General features: G+C 40.9%; 1 protein-coding gene across 3 annotated transcripts in view; it reads right to left on the bottom strand.

Moving 5' to 3' along the window:
• The window catches only part of KLHL7 (kelch like family member 7), a 55,475-nt gene extending 37,544 nt beyond the window's left edge, over nt 1–17,931 (bottom strand). The window contains exons 1-3 of one of the 3 annotated variants that reach the window (XM_055420571.2): nt 17,577–17,931; nt 1,192–1,294; nt 200–293 (exon numbers count right to left, since the gene is read on the bottom strand). In XM_055420571.2, coding sequence (XP_055276546.1) covers nt 200–293; nt 1,192–1,294; nt 17,577–17,696 — 317 coding nt within the window. In that variant the 5' untranslated portion in view covers nt 17,697–17,931. Of the gene's footprint in view, nt 1–199; nt 294–1,191; nt 1,295–5,205; nt 5,339–16,922; nt 16,950–17,576 lie in introns of those variants that run through there. The other 2 variants (XM_055420573.2, XM_088833696.1) reach the window with 2 other exon arrangements.
• Nucleotides 17,932–18,926: the final 995 nt, after the last annotated feature.

Genomic DNA, 18,926 nt, shown 5'->3' with positions numbered 1-18,926 from the left:
GGCCCCTAAAATTAAACAAAAAATTAAGATTTTCAGCCTTTGAACTAGTATAGCATAGGATCCTCAAACCCCACCCCTACCACCCTTATACTTTTTCATTCTGAAGAATGTGGAGCACACCGATTTGTTATAATAATAATACTTTGCCATGGCAGATCCTGACCTTACTTCTCCATAGCAGAAATGATCCTTAACTTACCTAGCTGTATAAGCAAATTCCACAAGTTGTTCAATAATGTCAGGTTCAGCATCTTTCAGTTCCACTTCAAAGGACTTTGATTCAAGCATGTTAGCTAATACAAAGAGAAGAAACATAAGTGGCATGAGTACTTCCATAAGTCTTAACTAAAGAACCAGATCATTCTAGGCTGTGTTAAATGTTAAGAGAAAAATAGCATGACAGACACCTCTCTGAAAGAAATACCCTAGAAAGCCCACCCAGCACTCCCCTATAATAAATGCAAATTAATTCTCCATACTTGAGATGTGCCTTAAAATATTAGTCAATTAGTATACTTAAAAAAAAAAGGCCAAGTAAACAGAAAGACATAAATCTAGATTTAGTATTTCCCCAACTCCTAAATTAATTTGGTAGCATTCTCTTAAATTGCTATGGGCAAAATGCCTCTGATACAGCTGGAACAGACCTATAAAAACAATGACAATTAAATATATATAGTCAGCTTTCAACAGCAAGGCTCTCATTCTTCCCCAAAACCCTGGTAGGTAGCCAGGGCATTAAAGAGAAAACTTGAGGCAGATATATTATATAACTTGATCAAGATCATAAGCTGAACTAAGTAGAAAACCAGGACTCAGACCCAATTCTCAACTCCAAAATATGTCTTTTTTTAGTATATTTCATTTTTCATTTTATTTCATTTAACTTGCTAGATAAAAATGTCATAAGACTTATCTGCTCCTTTGCCTTTTCATCTGAGATTAAGGGAAAAAACCCAGAATTCAACTAGAAGCTGTATATTCATTAATAAACACTTAGAGGCCTTTAGGGCTTACAAAAGGACAGTTCTTTGAGCAAGCATCACCATGACCACTCTTCAATCTCTTCACTGTTCTATGGTCTTAAGTGCTTTTAAAACTGGCATATTAAATATGAAAATGGCATATTTTAATTTAGACCTCACCTAAATCTCATAGAAAAAATACTATGTTTTATCTTCAGATACTTACTTGTGAACATTAAGTTAAAAAAATGACTGGCTGCAGCAAGGACAACACGATGAGCAGGTATCTTTCTTTCCTGGACCATAAGGATCACATCACACAGTGTTTTCTAATCAAGAGAGAAATAAATACAATTAAAAAGGGCTCAATGGGAATGGCTAGGCAAAGGGAAAAAACAGGTGCTGACCAAATGCTTTATCTCTATTTTCCATTTAAATCCAGTATTTCCCCAGCACAGATCTTGTTTATAATGTAAAATCTATTTACGAAGGACCAAAAGAGTTGCTATCATGAGTTTGGTGTATCTAATCTGGCACTAAAGCTCCCAATAGTCAGGAGAAAAAAAAAAATCTTTAAAATCAGAAAAAAAAAGTACTAACCTTTGGGGGAAGCCAACTTTTTTTTTTAATCTGACACTAATTTTAAGATGTTTCTTATAGTGAGATTTTACGGGGACACTAAATGACAATGTCCTTGGTGGTTTTTCAAACAAAACATCTACTTTTAAAAAACTGTCCTTGATAAAATGTAGAGTACACACTGCATTTTCCAAGAAAGTTGCCTTCATAGACCTAACCCGAAACAGGAACAACTCAAAATACAGAGTAGATGAACCAAGTGTCCATTTAGCACTCTTTCCTTAAATAACACTTCTCTAATATGCACTTCTGATAAGACCTGGATAGCAGCCACTTTTAAACTGTGATATCTAACCAAGGACAAATGTGTCACTGTAGGTTACTGAAAGAAGACAAATCTAGATTGTATACTTAAAAGTGTTAGAAAAATGGGGAACATTAAAGTTTAAGATTTACTTTACTTACTTAAAGATGAGTTTCAAGAAAAAAGAAATGTCTTGTTTATCAAATAAAATTTCAATTTCTTAATGAAGTTAAAGATATAATGTATAGATTTGGCTCAGAAAAAAATATGTAACGCATTCTCTTAGGCACTGGGAATACGAGGCAAATAATATTTTCAGAGTAATAGTACTCACAAATCTAAATAATAGCCCAATAGCTCAGAAGATATGGCATTTTGCAAATTTAGGTATTTCACTAAAACTACTAATATAGTTTCTGATAGATAAATCACTATCTCCTACATTACTATTCCATGAATAAAAACACAAATAAGATAGTAACACTTAGAATGAGAAAAAAATGGGTCCCATTTTTTTAGAACCCTAAAAATGGGTTCTTAGTGGGCTAAGAAATGAACATTTCATTCTTACAGCTTACTTAGGGATTTTTTTTTTTTTTAAGGGGCTTCCCTGGTGGCCCAGACGGTAAAGAAACTGCCTGCAAATGTGGGAAACCAGCGTTTGATCCCTGGTTCGGGAAGATCCCCTGGAGAAGGAAATGTTAATCCCCTCCAGTATTCTTGTCTGGGGAATGACATGGATGGAGGAGCCCGGTAGGCCACAGTCCATGGGTTCACAAAGAGTCAGACAGGACTGAGTGACTAACACTACTAGGAACTATAGACTATTGCTTAGACGTTATATGCAGATCATAGTTAAAGCCACTGTTACTCCAATAATGTCTTACATTTTTATTTCCATTTATTTGGGGAAGGGGGTACAGAATAGGCATAGCTTGCAGGTGATTTTGCTGCACCAAAAAAATACTAGGTAGCAAAACCAAGCCAACTATTTGGTTACCATCAAAAACAAGCTGATCAAGTTTGCTTAAGAGGAAGAAAGCGAAAAAGACAGGGAGAAGTGACGAAGGGAAGGAAAGAAAAAAGAGAGAGGTCCCTCTTCCCCAAGGTTCCTCCTTGGGGACAAGGAGTATGCACAAACAGGAAATGGGAAGAGACAGAAACTCAGGAAGCTGGAGAATGAAAGGTAAAAGGCCCAAGGTGAACAGAACAGAAACTTAAACAAAACTACCTTTTGAACAACATATCTTCACTGGATTAAACAAACCAAAAAACCTTGCAATTTCTGTTTATGTCCCTCCCATATTTGTTAGATCTTTGTATTTATTATTTTCAGCTTTTGAATCTTAAGTCTCTTATAAAAGCATAATTTTTGTGTAACTTTGCCTGAGGTTCCCACAAAGATAATTTTTAAGAGTTCAACATAATCCTGTTTATCACTAATAACTTCATTTTACATATGCTATCTTTTTTAAAGCTATTTATTATTTCCTTGCTATCTTCATTTTTTTTTTTAAACTGTCAGTTGTTATGTTGGTCACATTTTCTTTGCTTTTTTTCCTCTTTCAGGGACTTATATAGAGATCTGTCAAGTATTTGAAAAACGGTATTGTTCTAGGCATGCAAGAAGCGTTCAAAAACAATATATCTATTACTGTAATTCATCATACTGATGGGTTAAAAGAGAAATTTTTCACACAGAAAAGTTTCAATATATGGCAAAAGGGTGTGTGATAATATTAAAAATTCATTTCCTGAGATTCTTTAATAAAGAAAATGATGTGCCTGTATGCTTAAGGTCATTCATCAGAATCAACAGCAAACATCACATTTAATAGTGAAACAGAAGAGGCATTCTCATTCAAGTTTGAAATATATATATATATATATACACACACATATACACATATCCTGTCACATTTTTCTGGAATTTTTAGCTATATCAGTACAGAAATAAAGCTAAATCAATTTAACACTAGTAGAACTTATATTGAAAGTCAGTAAGGTGGCTAGACAAAGAAGATAAATATGAAAAGGCAATTAGATATGAGTAATATGCCATTAAAAAAAACACACAAATGAGAAAAAAAAATCCTAACCACAGCAGTAAGAAAATAACTAAATATCGAGAAATAAACCTAAACAATGTGAGGGATCTACATTAATGGGAATTTGGCATATGATAAAGATACCATTTCAAGTATGTGGTGAGGAGGTGGGGCACAGGTAATGTTTTACCGCAATGAAATTATTTTGCTTGATACTCTTAACAATGGATATATGTCATTATACATCTGTCAAAACCACAGAATGTACAAAGAATCAACTCTAAGATACACTATGGTTAATAATGTAACAAGGCCACATCCATTTTAACAAACACCTCACACTTAGACCAGATGTCAGTAAGAGGGGAAACTGGGGCAGGGGGACCAAAGGGGTAAATGGAAACTACTTTCCGCTCAATTTTTCTGTTAAAACTGCTCTAAAAAAATTAAGTTTAATTTAAAAAAGGTGGTGAGAGATTTGATAACTGACAAAATGGTATTGGAGTGGCTGTTACCAATTTATGAGAAAATAATAGTTTTCTCTCTCATAAAGTGCTCTCTTCCTCTGGTGAAGGTAAGTACTGGGAAGGAAGTCTCAGTCCTTTTCTCCATCCATCACTGGTGGAAGAGTGACTGCAGGATGAGCAAGAGCATGGCAGAGGTCACTGACCACACAGAGCCAGATTTCCCAGCTCACTCTTCCAGGAATCTGCTCCCAAGGCAGAACTGAATTCACTGGGACAGGCTTACCTCCGTCTATGGCAGGAGAGGACTGTTTCCATTCCTCAGCTGCTCTGCCTCAGATAGGGTGGGAAAGTTTTTAGTTAAGGGGGAGAAGAGGAGGAAGCCCACTTTATGCTCAAGTCAAGGCCATGCTCACTAGTCTATCATCACCATTGATTTGTCTCCTGTGTCTTTTTCTGAAATATTTAGAACCAGAAGAAGAGGGTCCCTCAAACCAGTATGGATAGACACTCAAACCAAGGCAAACAGCAACTCTGGGGCTGCTTTAGCGTTTACAAGTATTAGGCACTTCTGTGGGGAAAGTCCTTTGGTTTGAAAAGAGTCCCCTCAAAACTCCCCTAAAGGCAAGCATTTTAGACATGCGTTTGTGGAATGACCTTTTGCTCTCTTTAAGTAGCTGCCAGACAGGATTGCAAAATGGCACTTTAGGCTCCTGTAAGCTCCACAGCATTGCATGAGGTTCTAGCTTTCTGCAGTGTGTTGGTGTTAGGAGAAGGCATGCAAGCAGCAGTCCCAAATTCTATTCTTCACTGTATCCCAAGGAGAGGACTGAGGAGTGACTAACCTTTGGATTTATGTGGCTTGTCAACAAGGTTCTGCAATCAGTCCCTCCCAGCTGAATTCAAGTTGACCCTGGGTACAGATCCCTGGGTAGACTGTAGATTCAACTATAGTTGGATGGTGGATTTAAATCACTGAAAGGATAAATGAAAACGGAACCCTTATTACACAGGAGTAAATCATCATTTTGGACTGAGATTTACTAGAAAAGCCTCAGGGAAGCCCAGAAAAGCCTCAACAAAGCAATAGTAAACCCAAAGGTTAAGAGAAAAAAAAATAATTTACATGACTTTAGAAATCTTGTTTGTTCAGAAAAGCAAGAAAAACAGCACTGGGCTTAAATACATGTATAATCAGGATAAGGCAAGTGGGAAAGTAGAAGAAAAACAAAGGAACACACCTAGATTAATAAAGGAGAAGAAGATTTCCTTTCTTAAGGGAAATATATGACAAGCTCAGCCAAACAGCTTTGAAAAGGAAAGTGGATAAATTTTGGTGCAACTGATCTTTAAAAGATGAGATTAGGAGGGAAAAAAGGTTACTTTTGTTGTTATTTATTCAATGAAGGTGATGTGGACCAAAGAGATATATAACAAAGGAAGAAAGAATTCAGGAGCAGACTAAACAGTCTCTCTCAAAAAGAAGAATTTTTTTATAAGATTTCTTTTAAAGCTAAAGGTAAGAAATCAAACACATAATTAAAGGATTGCCCTTAAAGACTGGGACAGTTATAGTAGGTGATTACAGTAAGTTCAGATTGATTTGAAAGGGGGAAATGAAGATTAGCAATAAAATATTGCATGCATTATTAAATAATCTGCAAGGTGATCTGGTGAGAAGACAGGAATGGTAAATGCTCTAGTGAAACGTATCTGCGAAGTTTCTGGAAATTAAGATTACAGGAGAGTACTAGGTCACATTAAGGGGAGCCAAATAATTCAGACCTGTTAGATGCTGGGCTTCCCCATAATTAAAATTACCTTACTGAGGGTGGTTAAGGGTTGGCAGTAAACCTAACACAGACCTCTTATATTTTCTACCATGGCAATGTCTATAGACTTTGAAAGGCGCTAGTAGAAGTAGGTTAGCAAAACATCTGGGGCCAAAATGAAAAGGAAAAGAGGCATTTGATCTAAGCAATATTAGCTCTACAGGATAGGAAAGTATTCAACTTAAACAGGTTAACAACTCAGTTGGGGTTGTCTGGAAGGAACAAATGGACACAAAGACACCGCCCACTTCGACACAAATAGGAAACAGAAAGGAATGTGTCTGCTACCACCAAGTTTTCAAGGCCTGGCAAACAAAAGATGAAGAAAGGCAAGGTTTCGAGGAGCACAAAGTCTTAGAGGAGTCTGTTAAAGACCATGCTCCACCTGAGACAGACAGGGGAAACAAAGAAAAGGCTCTTCCATGAACTAAGATTAATACACAGAAGGAGATTGGATTACTCTGCTGTACGCTTGAAACTACACCGTAGAGTAACTGTACTTCAATGTATTTTATACATACATATATATGAATGTATAAGGAATTTCACAGCAGGTGAGGATTGTAATGAGGACACAAAGGTGCAGAACCACCAGGAGGATCAGAACTGTGGAGGATTCAAGGCCACAAACTGCCCCGTTACAAATGTGAATCCCTCTCCTCCCAAACAGGAGGGAAGACTTTGTCACTAGACAAAACTCAACTATTTTGGCACTGAGTTGCCAGGAACACAGGGTTCAAATAAGAAATGAAAATTAATCTTAAACGTGCAGGATGGACAAGGGGAAAAGAGAAACGCTAGCAGACCCAGCAGCTGAGAAACTCTGCTGGCAAATTTCCATGGAAAACAATGTATCCTATGCCAACAAAGCATTATTATGCATAGATGAAATTCCTTCTCCAGGAAACAGTGTGCCCATTAGCCTCCTGATCAAAGTGATTCCCCCAGGCTGAGTTTAGTCTTAGGGGCTATCCATTACAGAGAGCTGACAAAAGCTAGCAATCTGTCAAAATCAAAAGCCAAGATTTTCTTTTCTTTGAAAACTGTTTCACCAGAAACAAAGTTTCTGCTCTGTTTTTGGCTGGCAACAATAACGTGGGTTCAGTTCAGTTCAGTTCAGTCGCTCAGTCCTGTCCGACTCTGCGACCCCATGAATCACAACACGCCAGGCCTCCCTGTCCATCACCAACTCCCGGAGTTCACTCAAACTCATGTCCATCGAGTCGGTGATGCCATCCAGCCATCTCATTCTCTGTCGTCGCCATCTCCTCCCACCCCCAATCCCTCCCAGCATCAGACTCTTTTCCAGTGAGTCAACTCGTCGCATGAGGTGACCAAAGTTAGGACCATGTAATATTGTGTCAACATCTTTACTATTTATTGAGAGATGGGAGATGTGCTTGTATAGTTTCAAGTTTGTGGGGATGGGGGTGACACTATGCTAATTTTAAAAGTCCTGGAGACTCTCTGCCATACTGAAAACGTGACACAAACTACTCTGAAACTGGAGAAGTTCTGGAAGTGCTCAATTAACAATCTATTCCGATGGAAGGCAGCCTACACTGAAGGTGCTGAAGTTATACTGACTTGACCTTAACACTTAAGTGAATGCCTTATGGCTGACACTAAGCAGTGTAAGAAAATAGGGAGAGCAAACTTTTGCATTTCAACTGCTTTAATTGACAGGGAGATTATAGATGTGGGAATTCAACAATAAGGCGGTTCATAACAGACAGACTTTGGGGATTTTGTTGTTAGTATGGAATTAGACAGAGTACCGTCATTTGTTCACTGCAGACAATCTAGAGAGCTATGAATGACATCTTGACTGAGAAAAATTTGAGATGAGAAATGGAAGTGGCCTTCCAAGTCTAGAGTTAACAGATATCTACCCATTCTACACCTTTCTGCATTCCACAGCTTTCTAGAGTAAAAAATTAAATAACTTCCTGAACTGTTCTTCAGAGGCTACACAAAGGAACAGTCAATTGATAGAGGATGCCTTGTCAGCATGTGAGACAGAACAAAGCACTCCCTGTGCCAGTAACAGAACCCCTAGAAGACAAAGCAAACCTGGGAATACGAACTCACGGTACTTTGTCCAGTTAACTTCTGTGAAGAGATCTGGTGCCTGGGTTCTACCGTTCTAAGATTCTCAACTCAGGGGGTTTATATAAAGATCAACAGCCAAATAAGACATAATAAAACACCCTATTGACAGACGAGCAACTACCTGGTAATCCCCTATAGGCAGTGCTTCTCCAGTGAAATAAAGTTGGAAGATGAGGCTTTGCTTGAGAAGAACACCTTGTAAACTCTAATAATCTAAATTTTATAATCTGAATATTCATGTGTCCTGCAAGGGGGGCAGTGGGGAAGATGGCTAGGCCCAAGTCCAGCATAAAGAGTCCACCATAAGACACATCTTACCTGTCCTATTGAGCAGATGGGGAGCTCAAGCAGAAGTATGTGAGGAATCTCATCATTAATAATACAGCAATGTCTTTGGTTCTAATTTAATTTTACTAGCAACTTCACTCTTGTTGGGTAAAATTAGGAAGAGAGATATGAACTCAAGATACCTTGTGCCTTTCCTTTGAGAGAAGTGATGATCAGAAATATTCTGTTCTCAGTACTAGAAAGACATAGAGAGATAGACACACATAGTTTATTCTTTTTTCAGGGAAAAACCTTGGATCAGTGGTTTTCAAAGCTTTTTCTTCAAGCAGCTGAATCCATTTTCAAATGATCTGATTTCATTTAATTTGTGTAGACAGAATGGTTTCTCTCCAGAACTAGCCTGGCAACCAAGGTATGGAAGAGGCTCCCCTCACTAATATGCTTAATGATTCATTTACAAAACTTTTGTTTCTGATCTCAGCAATTAGTCCTTCTGGAGGTGGGTTCTGGTAGCAGTTTAGAGATTTGGGGACCCAGAAAAAGAATCATTTAATCAAGTGATAAAACAGCATTTCCACAGAATTCAAAGTTAAAACTGTGACCTGGCCATTTTGACTTCCTTGTGCCACTGGGTAAAAAGTTACTACAGTGTGGCAGGTGCCTGATCCTGGCCATCAAGAAAAAAAAACTGTTGCTCTCTCCATGAGACAAAAGATGACTGGAACTCAAGGGACACCCCCCATTTGATTCCTTCTGGTTGCTGGGAGAGATAATCCTCTATGGTTCTCGAGTTCCTGGACATGCCAAGAATGCCAGGTTCTGTCACATTTTACCCAAGCCACCATTTCTCAGGGTTTTGCTGGCAGAAAGTGACCCTGACGGTGAGACAATGTCTCCCTTCCAGGATAAAAAGCAAGCTTGTCTATGATTTGTTGTAAAATTGGCAGATTCCTTAAACCCAGTGTTCGTTTCTTAGTTCCAATACAAACCCACTGTGTGCAATATCCATCCGGGCCCCACCACGTCACCCTCAAAGTACTTCTGGGGCAAGGGGACCTGGTGCGTACACACTGACGCTGGTGATGCTGTGCAGCGAGCAACCAAGTCTGTTGCCCCTGACCTAGGAAGTCTCATGTCTTCTGCCAGCATCCATCCAACAGTAACAGGCTAACTTAGTCAGCTTTTCAGCAACATAAAATCAGATCCCAGAGGCAACACTGATGCTGCCAAATATAGCGGTAAATGTTAATGTAAGACTAAAGTAATCCTATACAGGGAAGTCCAAAGGTTCTAGATACCGAGGAAGAAAAGATCAGGTCACCACCCCATCAGGTAAAGAAACTTGAGGGGTTGGCTAAAGATAAAGAATAGGATGGCCAGTGAAGAAAGAAGTCACAAATACAACAATTAATAAAACATGATAAACAATGAATGTGGCTTCTACTTTCTTTTTCATAAAATATTTACATAATAGTTGCCCTTCCCCTCTAAGATCATATAAACCATCAATTATCATATATAGCCCTTAGGATCTTTTTTTTTTTTTAACTTTTTTCTCCAATGTTCCAGATATGTTTCTTTTCCTTTTTTTAAAATTTATTTATTTTAATTGGAGGTTAATTACTTTACATTATTGTATTGGTTTTGCAGCCCTTAGGATCTTAAAGTGATTTAGAAGGAATGGATATCACTAAGTGATCCTGGAGTTAGATACTATAAGTGAATAAAAATTTTGGTGGTATATATACATATTTTTAATTATAGGAATGAGAATAAGAGCATGCATGTTTGTATTTGACAGCCTAAGGCAGAGGTCATAGTGGGTATCTGTGGATTCTGGCAATCTAGCTTCCAATTTCCCCCTTCTATTAGAACTCTAAACTCTCATTTCTGGGGAAAAAAATCCTCATTATGAACTATCCTGGAGAGAGGGCAATTCTCTGAGCCTGCCTCTCATTATGGAACCCTTAAATCAGACAGTTCTTCTATTCACTCCTTAGCAAAGACCTAATCTGGCAAACAATCAAAGGCCAGCCAATTAGACACCTACTTCCAGGATTTTGAAACCTGAGTGAATGATGGAATGATAGGGCAGAGTGTGGGGGATGGAGTCGTCTTTATGGTGGCACGAGCTAGTCGTCAAGACTGTCCCTGCATTGTAACCTTGGCTCCGGGGTTTTTGCAGCCTAGTTACCAAAGAATCCCTTGTTCTCCCTGTTTGCCATGCCTGCTCAGTTTCTAGCCTGCGGTGAATGCAGTAAGTTCCCAAAAGTCTCTAGACAGAAACTCCCTCAGTCTCTTGATTCCAAACATAGCCATCTACATACTTACCAACCCTCTTTTCCTTCCTAGTCCTATAGAAGAGGGACCATCCTCCTTCCGTATGAGATTACTCACCTTTACTTTGGACTTCATCTCAGGAATTATCTATCAACTACCCATTCTGTCTCATAGGAACTCAACCTCTCCATCTCAAATGAATTCTTTCTACTAGTTTTTAAACACACATACATCTCGCATTTAAACAAATAACATCAAAAGCCTTCATTTGACTCCCTCTCTCCATTTAGGGTCAAATTTCTCAAATTAACGGTCTCAATTTTCTGATATCCTACTCACACTAATCTGACTTCCATTTGTCTCATCAAAACAACTAATCACAGTCAATAAACCCCTCTTTGTTACTACATCCTACAAGCATTTTTAGTTCTTACCTTACTGACTTCTCATAGGCTCCAAAATTTGCCATCTTTTTTCTGAAACAATTTCTTCTCTGAGTCTCAAAACTCTCACTTTCCGCCTACTCTTTTTGCCGTTCCTTTTTCGTTTTCCTTACAGGCTCATTCCCTATCCAGCCTTTATCCTAGTCTCTTAACTCTCCACAACTTCAATGAAGTTACCTTCTATCTGCAGGTAATTCATAACTTCATATTTTTAACCCACAACTCTCCAGACCTGTCAACTCAGATACCTCAAAGTCTCAGCAGCACTGTGAACCAATTAAAATGCAAATTACCTTTTCCTCAAAGCCTTAATCCAAAAAAAAAAAAAAGCCATGGTCCATTTCTAGTATCTCCTCTCTTAGTAAGCAGTGTCATGATCCATTTAGTTATGCACTCTAGAACCCTGGGGATCACGAATGACATCCTGTACAGAAGTCCTCAGCATTCAATCAAAAGCAAAAAAAGCAACCAACTTTTACTGAGGACATACTCATTAGCAGGTCCTGTTTTAAGTCATCACAACCACACAGGATGGTTATTATCACTAACCTGTTGATCTTACCTCCTAAATCTCTTGAATATATCACCTTTGCTGAAGCTCCAATACTTTGGCCACCTGATACGAAGAGCCGACTCACTGGAAAATACCCTGATGCTGGGAAAGACTGAGAGTAAAAAGAGAAGCGGGCGGCAGAGGATGAGATGGTTAGCATCACTGACTCAACAGACATGAGTTTGAGCAAACTCTGGGAGATGGTGAAGGACAAGGAAGCCTGGTCTGCTGCAGTCCATGGGGTTGCAAAGAGTTGGACAAGACTTAGTGGCTGAACAACAACTTCATTGACATTTCTGTGGCTGCTCTCACCTCTGTCCAAAGGACCATCTCACTGGGAACTTCTGTTTGGTCTGTCAGCAACTACTGAGTTAATTCACTTAATTCACAGAGCAGTCAATCATCTTTGTCAAAAGAAAAACTGATAAAACCTTTTCCTGGTCTCACAGACATATTTGAAACGGTATCAGAAAAAAGGCAAAACCCACTAACTTGACTTATGAGGCTATAACTGGGTAGATCTCTACTAGCAACTTGTCCATTTTCATCTTTCACCATTCTCCTGCTATGTTCTGTGCCCCAGTCACACTGGCATTTTACCAGTCTCTGGTACCTGCCGTTGTATGTTAAGGAGTCTCACAAAATGGATTCTCAACAGATATTCACCTGAATGGATGAGTTAAAAAGCCAAACTGAAACAGGGGAATAGATAACCAGTGAGCCAAAGAGGGAAAGAGGTATTTACAGGGAACTACTGAGACGAAGCATAAGTGGATTGGTTTCTTGGTTGGTTTACAAGCTGCAGAGGTTAAAACATGCCTAAATGCTGATAGGTAGATCCAGCAGAGGAGAAGTTAATGATGCCTAACAAGGATAGAGTAATCAATGGTGCAGCATCTTTTCTGATTAGACTAGTACTGAGAAAGTCATGGCCCAGATGGAAGTACTGGCTTTCAGTGGCCTTAGTCACTGTAGCAGAATTTTTTAAAAGTGCCAAAACAAGTTTACAGCTTTGGTGGTGGAAAGATGAAAGAAAGATAGTTCCAGACTAATGACTTATATTTATTTGTGATGTCAAAAGAGGGATGATCTACTGAAAGTGAGGATACAGGGTTCAGGTTAGAGGAAAATAGTAAAATAAATAGATTAAGTGGGATTGCTCACCAGTAAGTAGTACTGCCAGGCCAGGTGAAGTCAGGACTCACCTGGTGGAGGACTGCCTGGTAATGGGATATTCTTCAGCTGTGCTTGGAAGCCTTGCACAAAGGTGAACAGTCATCAATGCTGTTTGCCCAAAGGATGTGAAAAAAAGGACAGAGGGCCAAGAAAGCTTGGGACACTGAAAAGAGAGGAGAGAGAGAGATATATCTCCTAAACCGGATAGACAAAAAGAGAAGACTGAGAAGAGTTAAGGATAGGGAGGTCTGGATAATAGGGAGTTGTCAATGGGCGTTGTTATGAAAATTCAATGAGAAAAGCATGTAAAAACACTTTGCAGAATGGCTGCTGTATCCAAAGTAAGGCTTGAGAAGTGTTTCTATTATTGAGGATTTGATGCAGAAGGTTAGATCATTGCAGGAGACCCTAAGGATTACCAACGGGTAATAACTGACAGTCTTGGAAAAGTGAGCATACAGAGGCTGAGTTATTTTAGTAATAGTAAGAGCACTGAGGTGACTGCTCAGCAAGCATCCAATCCTCAAAATTAGCTTTGCGGTTCTCTTATTTCACTTTCAATGGGGCTTTAACATAAGCTCTTACGTTCTGATTATTCTTTAATTCATTTAACCTGAGGAAACTGAACTATAGTGGTACTCAAAGTTCTCAAAACATCTCTCAATTGATAAGGGTCTTCTGGACTGCATTAACAAACAGCATCAGCACTGGCTATGTGCAACAGTGACTAATGACCCTGCCCTGCCTTGAAGAGCCCCTTTCTAGTGTAACAGATAATGTGAACATAAACAAAAAGTTGGAAAAATGACAAGGCACTCCAACAAATAAAATAAGATGCTACGATATAGCCACTAGAATGGCTAACATCATAGAGACTGATGATACCAAGTGTTGGCTAAGACAGAGCAAAAGCCTCGGTCATACAGAACTGGCTGAATTGTGAGCTGGCACAACTTCAGAAATTGTACCCCTATGCCGAATAAAGCTGAATGTAGCCTGCCTTATGACTCAGCAACTCCATTCTTGGGTATTTCCCAACAAAGGCACGCGTGTACACATCAAAAGACATGTACAAAAATGTTCAAAGTAGTACTAGTTTTAATAATCCCAAATACCCAACATGGATAGAAGGGATAAACTGTGGTGTGTTCATGCAATGTTCATGCAAGTTTGTATGTATGCAAACTACACACAATGAAGACGGACCAGAGCAACAAACGACAATATATATAAATCTCACAAACAAGATGTGAGCTTTAAGAAACCAAGACACATGAATATATACTCTATGATTCCATGTATGGATGTTCAAAAGCAGGAAAAACAAGTCTATGGCAGCAGAAATTAGAATAGTGGTTACCTTTGAGGAGAAGAAGGGCATAAGAGGGAGACCTCTGGTGTACTAGTCATGTTCTTTTTCTTGGAGGGGGTATGTTCATTTTGCAATAATTCTTCGAGCAGCACATTTATGATCTGGAACCTTTTTGTGAATCTTACACTTCATCGTCAAGTTTACTTAAAAACAGGAGGCCAGAAATGACTGAAAGGATAATGGAAGGAAAGGCTTCACAGGAAGCTGAGGCTGCTGGCTCAGCAGTGTCCCTTTTCACCACTACGTATAGATCGGCTGCAATGCCACAGAAAGATGAAATGACCTAAATCCTATTGTCTAAGATCACAGAACTACTTAATGACAGAGCAGGAATTGGGATTCAGGAATTCTAAATTCACAGTAGTCAATTCTTGTAGGGATGTTTCTGGGTGTGTACAGAACGGCCCTTGTGATCCCATCTTCAAAGTAATGAGGACATAAAGGAAAGCAAAAAATAGTAATAACACAAAAGTATTCCCCAGAGAACAATGACAATTTTAAAACTGGTCCTCACTCCAACATTCCTCCTCGAGCTTACACTAGCTTCTCCTTCTGCCACTTCCCATCAACTGCCCTTGTCAGTCCTTCTTGGTGAGCCTCTTCTGTGTTATGTCAAACAGAACAATATGTGTACAACGTAAATCAACTGCAAAGTCAAACTGCACATCTTACAAAAGATGCAGGAGTCCAAGAAATTGGTAAAAATGCTACTGGAGAACTTTTAGCAAAGCCATCGACAAAAAGCAGAAACTGGCAGATTAAGGCCAGTTAAATTGGAGAAGGAAATGGCAACCCACTCCAGTGTTCTTGCTGGAGAACCCCAGGGACGGGGAAGCCTGGTGGGCTGCCGTCTATGGGGTCGCACAGAGTCGGACACGACTGGAGCGACTCAGCAGCAGCAGTAGCAGCAGCAACCACTGTGGAAGAAATTCCTGATGGCTCATCCAGCATCCATTTTTCCCTTCCCACTCAGTAGCAGAATCCTGGTACTTTAGTAACTGTATTTCTATTGTAACAATAAATAAACAGATACTAACGTTGCTTAAGGCTAAGTTTAAGAAATGGTAATGAATCAATTTTAAACCCCCAAAGCTAAACACAGTCTCAGACAATCCCCTCCTTCTCAAGCAGGCATTTGATGCTGCAACCCAGCTGCACCCTATCTACAGAATGAGGCAATGCATTACAATGCTGTAGTCTGCATGTGAAAATAAGGATTTGGGGGAGTGGGGGGGTTGCTGGAAACAAATCTGGGCACTAGTCGGCTAGGGTTCATTTACCTTTTAGAGGCAGACACTAGTTAAATGCACCAGTAATGGGAAGTCAGTGCTCTCATAAAAAAGGTTCACACGAAAGGAACATGAATGTACACATGTAAATATCTGCATGAAAGTTACATATAATATTGAATTCAGGTATTCACAGCTACTTCAGCCCAAAGACCGGGAAAGATTTAAATGCACACCCACTACCATCTATTGCACTCATGCACAATGTCAGGAGCTAATGAACAAAAACAAGATGCCAGCAGAGTTTGCTTAAAGACACCAGCAATTATTATCTTCAAAAAAAAGATATTAAAATTCCTCTACTATTGTCCATATTCCCATCAGAACAGAAACAGTAGGAAAGCGGGCAGGGCACAACCTTTAAAAGGGTGGCGCAGCCACACGACATGACAAAAACCAACTTGGTCCAAGATGGTGGAAGATTCGACTTCCAGTGGACCTTGAGCCTCATTACACACTTACTGTAATGCATTAGCACAAACTAAATGACACACCCACCAGTGCCCTGACTCTTCTGAGGTTAACCATAAAAGGCCAAAAAGTGGGTGAAGGCCCAGTTCCCAGAAATCTCCGCCCCTTCCCCTGAAACCTGGGAATAATCTTCCCACTCATTAGCCTATGAAATTATCCAGCCCAAGAAAACTAACCTATTCAACGTGCATTCTCAGGTACTGAGACAGATTGCATTCTGTCTATGGGTTGTGCATCTCTAAATACATCCACTTCTTACCTATCACTTCAGTGAATTCCTTCTGCCATAAGACAAAGATACTGAGCTTTGGGAATTCCCTGGAAGCCCAGAGGTTAGGACTCTTGACTTTCACTGCTAGGGGCACTGGTTCAATTCCTACCTGAGGAACCAAGGTCCTACAAAGCCGCAGGAAGAAAGAACCTGACCTTCAGTAAAGTCCGGAGACCAGCTGTATGCTCTCAGTTAAGTTCAAGTCCCAATCTGGTTTGTGCAGTTTCAGCACCACCAAATGAGCAAGCTAGGTTTTGCAGTTACACTCACATCCTGCTTTTGTCATGAAAAATAGGACCACAGACACAAAACTGAAACATTCCCACAGATCTCCCTGGAAGCACATCTCTAGGAACAAAGCTTCCAGGATGAGAAAATGACCAAGCGACTTTCCTGGTCTAAGAGGCATTCACAAACAAATAGATTCTCTGGTCTACATTCTTTGGCGTTAAAACCCGTTCTTTTCACAACCCACCTTTCGCCGACGTGCTGAAGACTATCACTAAAACGCCACACATCAAAGATAGAACAAAGACTCCTCTTAAAAGAGGCGCAAGGGGCCCTTAATGGATGGCACGGAATTTATCCACGACTGTTTCTGCTCTAAATTAACACGTACAGGAGACTCTGTCTTCTCCTAGCTCCACCCCGGTAACACAGAGGGAGGCGGGGATCCTTATTTAAGAGGAGCTGATGTCAGGGCCAGCAACGCTGCTCCCTTCCTCGAGGGCTTCGGTTTGGGCTGTGCCAATGGGATTCTTCGCACGAGATCTCACGACATCTAAAAACGGCTGGCCAATGGAGGGATGCTCGGCTCACAAAGAGATAACTAGGGCACAGCTGTTATACAACCGATACCCGACGCCGGACGCCAGCCCGAGAGGTCCCCTAGGAGTCTGACCTGGGAGCCCCAGCATCGGCGGACAACGAGGCACTTCTGCTGGAGAGCTGTTTAACGCGACCCTCCAGCAGCAGCTGCTTCGCCGGCGTGCGAAAATGCAAGCAAGGGTGAGGGCAGAGGAAGAAGAGGGTCGCGATCCACGGGGCGCGGGTTTCAGCCGGGTCCGTCAGGGGCCCAAGCCCCGGACCACCTCCCCCACGCCGAAGGTCACTCCCACAGAGGCGGTACCTGTTTCCGCATGTTATTCATGACGCCCATGAAACCTGCCAACAATTTGGCTTCCTCTCGAGCAGCAAGTTTCTTCTCGGTCTTCTTCTTGCTGCTCTTCTCCACCCCAGAGGCTGCCATCCTCCTTCGGTCAGCGCCCGGGACTAGCCGGGCCAGGCGAGGGGCTGCACTCTCCAGGCACGCTGGGGCTTGCGTTCACCAAACCACCGAGGCTGGAAGAGTGGCTGGGGGGGTGCCACCCTGCCTGCGAACGCGCGGGCGACAGCGCAGCCACAGCGGCGGGGCAAGGCCAGACGACCCGCTCGGAAGAGCGCTGTAAGGCGCTGCAGTCGCTGGGCTGCACCTCCAGCAGAAGCGGAGCTCGGAGGCGGAGTCTGCGCACTGAGCGCGAGGGGGCGGGGCCGCGGAGAAGGGGCGGGGCGCGGGGCCCGCGCGTCAGAGCCGCGCGCCGCTGCGGCCGGCTGGAGGCCGGCGCCGGACGTCCTCTCCGTGCGCCGGCTGTCTTGGTTTTCACCTGGTCCGAAGTTGCGCGTTCTGTATCCTTTGCCCGACACAGGTTTTACAAGTTTGACTGACGTGGCGAGATTATCTTTTGGGGATAACTGGCATTAAAGAGCGTCCCGTTAGCGTAAACTCCGTAAGGACCAGCGTTGGTGTTTTTTCACTCCTGTATCGGAAGGTGACATGCTGTAGGCGCTCAATATTAAATGGGCGAAGACTACCACGTACTGCAACTTAAAGGTTTATTGCATGGAGAATAAGGTTTATTTGCTTGGGAGTCACAAAGCAAGGATACACAGTCCCCATTGGTCTTTCCTTGATGTGGAATGCCTGCCGGCTTTGGCTAGTTTACTTCTCAGTGTTTGAAACTGAGATCAGGTGTCAGCTCCAGAAGTCTTCAATTAGGCTTCCCCAAGTAATCATAGAACTCATGAGATGCTTTTTGTAACTATAAATCATATTATTTCTAGCATATAATATCTATAATATAAAATTATTTGAAATTTACATTTTGAAAACTTATACATATCCCTTTAATTTTCTACCTAGGTTATATAGGAATATGGAAGAAGGAAATGGCAACCCATTCCAGTATTCTTGCCTGGAGAATCCCACGGACAGAGGAGGCTGGTGGGCTGCTGTCCATAAGGTCGCACAGAGTCAGACACGACTGAAGCGACTTAGCATGCATGCATGCATATAGAAATATGCTTTAAGTAAAATAATTGACTCTATCAAAGCATTATACTTTCTCTTGATTAGGAGAAAGCAATATAGTATAATTCAAATGAAAGAGCAAGTGGCTTATAAGGCCCTCCAAAACCAAAAATCTAAGCAAAAAAATGCTTT

Source organism: Moschus berezovskii, chromosome 3 (genome assembly GCF_049115385.1).
Source record: "Moschus berezovskii isolate FMDL1 chromosome 3, NW_MosBer_1.0, whole genome shotgun sequence".
In the NCBI taxonomy this organism is placed as follows: domain Eukaryota; kingdom Metazoa; phylum Chordata; class Mammalia; order Artiodactyla; family Moschidae; genus Moschus; species Moschus berezovskii.
Note: the sequence above shows the minus strand (reverse complement) of the source record. Positions and strands in the feature narration are given on the sequence as shown.